This window comes from Condylura cristata, unplaced genomic scaffold, assembly GCF_000260355.1.
Source record: "Condylura cristata isolate star-nosed mole 26May11 unplaced genomic scaffold, ConCri1.0 scaffold00029, whole genome shotgun sequence".
In the NCBI taxonomy this organism is placed as follows: domain Eukaryota; kingdom Metazoa; phylum Chordata; class Mammalia; order Eulipotyphla; family Talpidae; genus Condylura; species Condylura cristata.
In genome coordinates this window covers 4,987,543-4,996,929 of record NW_004567130.1, presented here as the reverse complement: position 1 = coordinate 4,996,929, position 9,387 = coordinate 4,987,543, and the positions used below count along the sequence as shown (strand labels likewise).

Sequence of the window (9,387 nt, the reverse complement as noted above, 5' to 3'; positions counted from 1 at the left end):
AGCCTTCTCCACAGCCATGTCCCACCAGTTGAGTCCTTGGATAGTGGCCGTGCCCAGGTAAAGGCTTTCGTGCTGGGGCTTTGCTCCCAGGCATCACAGACCCCCCAGGCTCTCTTCTCCCATCTCACAGCCCTGCCAAACACAGCCGGCTTACCCTTTACCACCGACCTCCGAAAGAGACTCAGAGAGCCCTCACTGTGCCTCCAGAGGTACAAAGGAGAGAGAGGGGAGGCTTCATCAGATTGTTCTGCTAAGGGGAGGAAATATCAGTCAGATTGAGGAGGGCCCCTGTGGGGCTCACAGGACTCAGAGCCATGCATGTCTCGAGGCTGCTGACAGAGCAGAGTGTATTGTGAGAAACATACCACTCCTTGAGCAAACCCACAGACCATGCCTACCGGCAGATGGCGTTGCTACAGGCCTGCCACACCTCCAAGCAGGGCATCTGGTCAACTCTGCAAAAAAGTGAAGCTTGGAAATTCAACCGAAAGACTCAAGAGCTGCTATGCTCTCCTGAGGTGCTGCTTCGCTCTTCCTCCAGCAAAGGCCCCACAGCCAATGCTGCTGAGGCTGAGCTGAGGGAGGCTTGGAGGTGTGGGTGCAGCCCTGAGTTCAGGACAGCTCCCTGCCTGCTCCTCTCTCGGGGTGTCCACCAAAGGACAGGACTTGGGCGAAGAGCCATTAAAGGAGAAGCCTCCCTAAGAGGTGTTCATAGCATGTGGGGTATGTCAGGCTAAGTGCAAGTGAGCCTTGAAATTTCAGGAGAAACTGTTACCACTCCCTTAATGATCTAGAAGAATGAAAACAGGGAGTATTACCCAGATTGACAGGGCTTTTTTTTTCCCCCTTCCAGAAATAACCCTACTGTTGGGGAAACCTGTCTATCAGACAGGGCACCCTGCAATCACAGAGACCCTGGTCCTTTTGTCTCGTGAGGACCCCTCTTCTCTCCTTGACGGGTCAGGCCCCCTCCCTCTCCTTTGTTCAGGAAATACACACTCGTGTTGTCCTGTTTACTTTGGCATTTACAGCCAAGTGAGTCTCCACACATCTGCAATTAAACTTACTTCCTTTTTTCCTGCTCATCTTTCTGATACTGCTTTGACTCATGGGCCAGCACAGAAGAACCCAGAGATATGGGGAAAATTCCTCTCTGCTCTATATCATGAGGACTAACCAGAGGGGTCACGGTATTCTAGGGGGGCAAGGCCCGAGAAAGAAGGGTTGAAGTCCTCAGTCCTGGGGAGCAGGGGGAAGCGAGCCCCAGCAGGCACCTGGAGGACCGCTAAACCCTCGGGTGGGTTTTCCACACTGAGGCACTGATGCTTTTGTGACAAGTGACAAATGCGGCCCTCTAACTACTTGGTACCTAAAATAAGCTTTTTTTTTTTTTTAAGATTTATTTATTTATTCATACAGCACTGGGGTACAGGCCAGAGATGCGGAGGGTGAGAGGATTCACCAGAGACAGAGTGGGGAGCAGAACAGGCAGGTCGATGAAGTACACTGCTGAGGGGAGCAGCGGGCCGGTCAGGAGAGGTCTGCCGCGCCATGTGGTCACCTCCGGGGCGGGTGGGGATCAAACTCATGCGGAAGTGGCTTTAGCTTCTTAGTGCAGTGCTTTAACCTGCTGCGCCACCAGGGAGAGCCTAAAATAAGCTTTAAATAAAAAGCCTGGTCCTCCCAGTGTCCAGGAGAGACCAAGATGGACAGGACCCCTTCCTGGAGAGGAATTTGTAATGGGAACAGAGTAAGCACATGAGTTCCCAGAGCTGGGAGAGGCTCCAGCATTGAAGAAACCCTTTTCCACCCTCTCAACTCTCTGACAGTGTGGGGCTTCGCTTCAGTGTTCTTTCCCAAGGTGATGAGGCATATGAAGGAGAAACTCATAGAAATCAAGGCTGTGATCATTCCCCCAACTGAGGCGTCACCAGAAATAGATGACCCTGGTGTCTCTGCACCTGCTCCTTAGCTGTTGCCTTAGTCAGCTTGAAACAGAAGTGACACAGGACACTGGCAGCTCCACCATCTATTGCAGAGAATCCTTCTAGAATCCTCTATTGGGCAAAGAACTACATTAAGAGTGACTTTCACCAGGGGTGGACACAGGAGGCTTAGAGAGTTGTGTCTCAGGGAAGGGGCTGGGACAGAGGGGAGGGGAAGAGAGGAGCGGTTGGCCCTCCCCCTTCAGCCGGAATCTCGGATTTCTCACCTCACTCTGCAGAAGCCTGCGGAAGGGCCCCACCAGAGCCCCGCAGGTGAGACTGGGCATTCACCCCATTTCCGATGCCTGTCCTGGCCCTGTGAGTGGACAGGCAGGATGCACCTGAAAGCGAATGGAACTAAGCAAACATCCTGGGGCTGAGGGTCATGTACAGACTCGTCTCAGATTTTTCTCTGAAGGTTCTTGTCTTCAAACACCAACTTTGATTACAGAATCACATGGAAACCACACAGAAAATGTTTTAAAGCACTTAGAACACCAGGGCCTTCACATAGCACTACAACTTCTATTAAACTCAGCCCTCTGGGCCCTCATGGCGGTACAGGCATTAAGTCTCAGCACTATGAAGCTATCTGCAATCACTGAGTGACCCACATGGCGCAGCAGACCTCTCCTGTCTCCCTGCTGCTCCCCTCAGCAGTGTGTTTCAACCGATCTGACTGTTCTGCCCCCCGACTCTCCCTGGTAAATGCTCTCACTGCCTCCCCCCACCACTGCACCTCTGGCCTACACCCCAGTTCTTATTTGCATAAATAAAATCTTAAAAAACCGTCCTCCCTCTCAGCCTTACTTCTCTGCACCTGTTGAAGTGATCCAAGATACACGTGAGGGTGGCAGGTGTGGAGGGGGCTGGGGCAGTGCAGTGGTCCGTGGGCACCAGAGGGCCAGTGTGGGCATCAGGAAGGAGTGCTTCCTGCTGTGGCGTGGGTACCAGACTTGCGCGGTGGGGCGCTCGGTGACACTCCTGTCGGCCAGCTCCTCAGTCTCAGCCGCTCTTGCCAGCCCGTGCCCACCTCCACGCTAGACTAAGGCCAGGCCACAGGCGGGAGCGCCTCCTTTTCTTTTCCCACGGAGTCTTGTCCTGGCACATTTGTTGCTGTTACTGCCAGGTGCTTGTGCTCTAGTTTGCTTAAGCTTTTCTTTGTCTCCGTCTGGCCCGCAGCAGGGTGGCTGGGCTTTGAATATGTCAGCCTGGGCGTCCAGTAGACCTCTGGGGTGATAAGGCGGTCTCCGTCCTCCAGGTGCAGGAAGCGAAGATTTATTTCCTGCTTTTAGGGAGACAGATAATGGGCCCAGCATCGTTCTTGCGTTTGCAGTTTCTCAATTGTTTTTGTTCACAGTAGTCAGCTGTGTCATGGGCACCAGGGCAGCCTGTCCAGTGGGCTCCAACACCCCCCTGGCCACACAGCACAAACCAGACCTTACAGCCCAGAGAGCCCAAAATATGCACTATCTGGCTCTGTACAGGAAAGTTGCCCCTGCTCTAAGTCAAAATTAGATGGTGCGTGAGGGCTGTGTGAGCTCTGATCACAGAGTAGGTCCCATAAAGATTCGCTAGCTTCCAGCTACAGGCTGGGATTCTCGAGTGCCCCAGAGCTCGCTGGTGACCAAGCAAACACCGCCTGCCAGCAACTAGGCCAGCAGGGCTCCCCACCCCTCCTCAGCAAGCATCCTCTCTCCCGCTGGGGCTCCCTGCATTAGCCTGGGCGCTGCCTTGCCCAGAATGGGCCGGCCCCTCAGCTCCCGGTGGGCTTGCCGGCCTGCCTGGAGGGAGGAGGCTCCCTCTGCAGTTTACCATCAGGGCGTGCCCACGGCCTGGCAGGGAGGTTCCCAGGCAAACAGGTGAGACCTAGAGCCATTCATCCCAGGTGCCCCTGAGCTGGCTCCCTCTTGACTGCCCATCGCAGACCCGAAGCCCGGCGGCCTCTTGAGGACAGCCATGCCTTATCTCTACCAGACCCCCGGGCCCCAGAAGCCTCCAAGTCCCAAGGACGCTCGCATCACCCACTCCTCGGGCCAGAGCTTCCAGCAGCTGAGGCAGCAGTGCTTGCAGAAGGGCGTGCTGTTCGAGGATGCCGACTTCCCGGCCAACAGCTCCTCTCTCTTCTACAGCAAGAAGCCCCAGATCCCCTTCGTGTGGAAACGGCCAGGGGTGAGTGCAGCCAGAGGTGGGGGCGGCAGGGGAAAGAGGGCAGCAGGGGATGGGGGGGCAGGGGGAAGCTGTGCATAAACCTGCTGCTGGAGTCCCCCCCCCCCCACCCCAGGAAGCCCGTGCTTTGATGGCTGGAAATGGTGTGCAGGCAGCACAGAACAGCCAGCTGACGGAGGTGGGGGTCAGGGAGGGATTCCAGGGCTCCTGCTGCATCCGGCCGGGCTCTCTGCCCCCACGAGGTCAGGACTCGAGCCTGGAGTGTCTCGGTAGCGTGAGTGGAGGTCAAGGCTTTATGAAGGGTGAGTTGGCAAGTCCCAGGCCCACCAAGGGGGAAAGAGTGGGGGCAGCCCAGCCCCCCACACCGAAGCCGTGTCTGTCAAGTGCTCCAGAGTCCAGGATGCTCTGTGTGGACGGGGCCTCACAAAGCAAGTGTGCAGTGATTCTATGATAGGGGTGTACAGGAAGCACAGGGTCCCCCAACACAACCCACGCCAGCCCGCCCCTAGCAATCTGGGCGATGGTCCCAGGGGTCCCAGCAGGTGCCTGGGACAAAGAGTCATATTTACTGTGCTGGGTCAGTAAGCTCAGCCTCGGACTGGGCGGTGCTGGCCCTCATGCCTAAGGGGTGGCAACCCACCTGGGAGTGCCCCCATGGGGGTGGGCTGCAGACAGCAGGGAGAGCTGGGACACAGGTGAGACCCTGCCACCCACGTGTCCTGTGATGGTGCCCCGCCACTCCACTCCCCATGCCCCAGTCTCCTCCCCTGTGAAGCTTGACACTAGTGGCCTAAGTAGAGACAGCGCTGGGCACGCGGTTGCAATAGATGACCACGTCTGTCCTGCTGTGGGTCCCGGCATCAACGTCGTCATGGTCACTTGCTCTGAATCTCACCGGGTTTGCCTTTATTCTGTCTTCCTACATGAAAATAATGAAAATGTTTTAAATGTATAACCTGTCTATTTAAAACACACACACACACACACACACACACAATCCTGGAACTCCAGGGCAGAGGTCAAGGTACATGCCGGCTGTTTATGCAGCTCTTTATTGCTGTTTCCTGACACAGGGTGTGTGTGCGCATGTGCACTTAGCTGCTTCCCTGTCGGAGACCCTTTGTTCCCCAATCACGGATTACTGGGGGGCAGAACAGGCAGGGTCTCAAGGTGGGAACGGTGTCAGAGAGTAGAGATTCCTAGAAAAGGGGGAAAAGGAGAAAAAGGGGAAAGGGGAGCGAGGAAGACACAGGAATCGGAGTTGGGTGCAAGTCTTCCTGTTCTGCCTTTAGCAGAAGTTTATTTTATACATTAGGAGCGAGCAGCGGGATGACATCAGCACACGAACTGGGCTGAGAGATTACAATCATCTTTTTTTCTAAGAACAGTTTAGGGTCGTATTGCCCTTTAGCTGAGCTATAACATTCATTATTCTTAAAATCAATGTATTAAAGTTAAGATAGGTACATAAATTCATAAAATTTAAAGCTAACATTGTTATATTTACTACAGTGTTGATTGGCTAAAATAAAGTCCCTTTAAACCTTAAATGCTATTTAATGATCTTCACTCTCATTGAGACATCCTAGAGGGTAAAGGAAAGTGGAGGGCTAGGGTGGAGTCTGGGCTGGAGATGTGAAGGGGGATAAGGTGAGGTCTGACCACGGAGAAGTTGTAAAAGAGGATAAAGTAAGGTGGAGGGCTAGGCTGGAGGAGTTTTCAGGTAGATAAATCACTAAGGGAGATAATAAGATTCCTGATTTAAAGACTGAGCAATAAAAGCTTAAGTAAGAGAGTAGAGTGATAAGATTTGGGTTCTGGTCTGGGCAGTAAAAGAACTTTAATTTCTTTTTCTTTAGCATGTTCTAGTATTGCCTTGTCTTACAATATTGATTTTGTTATAATTGTTTTTCTTAATCAGCCAGTTGTAATATTATTTTTTGCTTTCTAGAGGAATTTCCTATCTTGGGCAGTGCTTGCTCACCTGAGCCAGGCAGCCTTATGAGGCTAAGGCAATCTGGCTGTAAGCTGATGGTTGCTTAGAATATTTTGATATCACAAAAAGGGAGGTCATAACAAAGTTAGCGTGGAAATTCTGATTTTTCAGAGCACTTCCGTCTCTATCCAGAATATGTCAGTCGATAGAGATTGCATAGCTTGTATCACTTTCCATTCTCCCTGATTCGTATGTAAACTGCTTCTGGTCTTCTAGTATTTTCCTAAACCTGACAAGGCTATCACTGAGTGTCTCAGGCTTTCTTTGGAGACATTCTAGTTACTTCCTTCCCTCCCACTGGCCTCCCTGCCTCCACTCTTAGCCCATGGAGCCACCCCCTACTGCCTGCAGGGACCATGCCAGCCCCGGCTCAGCGCCCTCTCTGGGCTCAGCACTGCATAGCAACAAGGCCTGGAGTCCCCAAGGCCCTCACCCTCCCACAGCCTCTCTTGTCCCCGCACCCGCAATACTCTGTGCCCCAGCCTCTCATGGCAGGGGAGCCCCAAGCACATGTCCAGACCCGGCCCTAACCCCACCCCCTCACTGCTTCTTCGGAATGGAGAACTTGGTCTCATGCTCGGTGACCCTCCCAGGGAGGCTTTCATCTCCCCCAAGCACACTGGGTTGTTTTATTTCCAACTTATTCTGTTTTTTAAAGATTTATTTATTTGTGCACACAGAACTGGGGTACAGGCCAGAGGCTCAGGGGCGGTGAGAGGCTTCACCAGAGACAGAGTGGGGAGTAAACAGGCAGATTGACGAAGTACACTGCTGAGGGGAGCAGCAGGCGAGACAGGAGAGGTCTGCCGCACCATGTGGTCTCCTCCAGGGCAGGAGGGAATCGAACTCATGTGCAAGCGGCTTTAGCTTCTCAGTGCTGTGCTTTAACCTGCTGCGCCACCAGGGAGGGCCCCAACTTATTCTGTTTTAATGAAACCAAGTGTTGCCTGTGGCTCCCCCCTTTAGAGCGGTTCTCCTGTGAAGCTGGTGCTGGCTTTCCTGTCAGAACCCCATCGCACCCTGAGCCCCCTGCACAGTCTCCAACATTCTACATTACATCAACAACAGGCAGTGGCTATGACTGGGCAATACCCAACCCTATCCCATCCCATCCCATCCCATCCCATCCCATCCCATCCCATCCTATCCTATCCTACTCTATCCTACCCAATATACCTGGATTAGCTCCCTCAGTCCCTACGAGCTGGGCACTATTATCATCCTCTACCAACGCAGAAACTAGAGCCATGAGCTTTCCATCTCCCAGCTCACCCTCAGCAGCGCCAGGGTCCTGTCCAGGCTGGTCACAGTGTCAGGCTGGAGTGGAGCAGATCTCACCACCTGCAAGCAACATGGTGGAGCTGGGCTATGCCACGAGCTGCCTCAGCCAGCCCTCCCACACCTTCTGCGGAAGACAGCACTTCCACCCTACAGACAGTGTCACAGCTCGTTGACATGTGGCCCCATGAAGGCCCCAGCCCAGTGCTTTGGGTGCTCTGGAGCTGGGAGAGTCCTTCAGAGTTATCTGGCATTGGGGTGACAGGCCTGTGTGTGTCTGCACCCCTGGTTGGTGAGTCACTGGATGCTGTAAGCCAGCCCCACCCAAGAGGTGGTAGTGTATTCAGTAATCCCCAAAGAGCAGGCCCTCTGCGCAGTGGGAACAAGCCATGCACCTACAGTGGGGGCACCCCAGCAGCCACATGGAGCCCTGCTTTCTCTTCCATGCAAAGTGGTATCACTGCTTCTGTGAGGGCTGCTGCAGGGCTGGTGTGTTAACACGTGTGGAAAAGCCCAGCAGGTCAATAAGCCATTGCTCTCCACCCCAGTGCCCTCACCCCCACACAGCGAGGAACCTTCCCTTGCAGTCTACACTGCCACCCCCTGGCTAAAAGTGTAACCTACAGAATGACAAAGCCTCTGCCAAGTTGGAATTACCCCAAGATGAAAGCTGGCTGCAACAGGCCTCCCTCTTCTGGAACGAGGGCCGCCAGGACCTCACAGTGATCTCAGAGCCCCAGATACCGGCTCTAGGCCATGACTGTCTTCACTCTCCTCTCAGGGTTGCCCCCAGATAATGGGTGATGCTTCCATCCACATACCAGGGCCCCTGAAGCTCTTGGGCTCCTCTGTTCATCGTGAAGGGCATGAAATTCTTTCGTTTCTTTACTCAGATAAACTGTGTTGCTGTCTGGCCTGTGCACCTGTGTCCAGAATCTGTCCTGCCCTTTGCTTTGTCTGCAACTGAATCACTCCCAGAAACACGCCTTTCTCTGTTTCCTATTCAGGTGGGCTAGGGGGTTTACATTACACCTTCCAGACTTCTGTAAGGTCAAGTGCAAAGGCTTGGGGCTCTTCTCGCAGGACAGAGGTTCAAGTGCCTTGGAATGAGAGCTGGGGAGTTGAGGTGGGGCTACACGGAAGTGGTAAGAGATGCCAGGGTCCCTCCAGGAGACCTCTGATGTTTGCATTTCTGCTCAGAGGTGGCTGGTGCATTTCCCAGCAACACTGCTCAGCTGTCTGGTGGGGCCGTGGGGCGGGTGCTCTCGCTGGCACTACCTTCTTGTCAAACACAACTGAGCTTGGGTCGGGTGTGGTTCACAAAAGCAGCCAAATAACAAAGTCAAGCAGACATCAGCGTGGTGGGACATCAGGGGCCCAGGCGAGGGCTGGCCCCGGGTGAGGTGGGCTCTGGGGCAAGAGTGGAACAGCAGGTTCAACACAGAGAGCTGCAAGATCACTGCCAGACTCTTCCCAGGGGTGAACATGAGTGAGGTGTCGTGGGTCTGGGAGCTGGGTGAGGGGGAGACAGAAAGCCCAGCACAGCACAGCCAGGTGGGACTGATCACTGTTCTTCCCATCTACCCACACCCATCCTCTTTCTTCCACATAATTTCCTCCCTCATTTCCCAGCCTAAACCCAGGCCACCTCCGCTGCCAAGGCCTCTTATCATTTTGCCCAGGCTGCTGGCTTCTGGGACGCGTGGCTGGGAGCCCCTACACAGGTCTGGCTCTGTGTGTGGCTCTGGTGGCCCTCACAAGCCGTGGCCCTTGTCCTTATGTGTCTCTCAGCCCTGCTGCACAGGGGACCCACAGCACTGTAAAGCACAGGGGCAGCCTTCTGGCCTCATCAGAATGTGGCTTTTCCCTTTCTTTCTTTCTTTTTTTCTTTCTTTCTTTCTTTCTTTCTTTCTTTCTTTCTTTCTTTCGTTCTTTCTTTCTTTCTTTCTTTCTTTCTTT

General features: G+C 53.8%; 1 protein-coding gene across 1 annotated transcript in view; it reads left to right on the top strand.

Moving 5' to 3' along the window:
* Nucleotides 1-404: 404 nt before the first annotated feature.
* The window catches only part of CAPN9 (calpain 9), a 42,806-nt gene continuing 33,823 nt past the window's right edge, over nucleotides 405-9,387 (top strand). Inside the window, exons 1-4 of the mRNA XM_012730826.1 lie at nucleotides 405-592; nucleotides 2,225-2,258; nucleotides 3,728-3,847; nucleotides 3,963-4,157. Coding sequence (XP_012586280.1) covers nucleotides 405-592; nucleotides 2,225-2,258; nucleotides 3,728-3,847; nucleotides 3,963-4,157 — 537 coding nt within the window. The remainder of the gene's footprint in view (nucleotides 593-2,224; nucleotides 2,259-3,727; nucleotides 3,848-3,962; nucleotides 4,158-9,387) is intronic.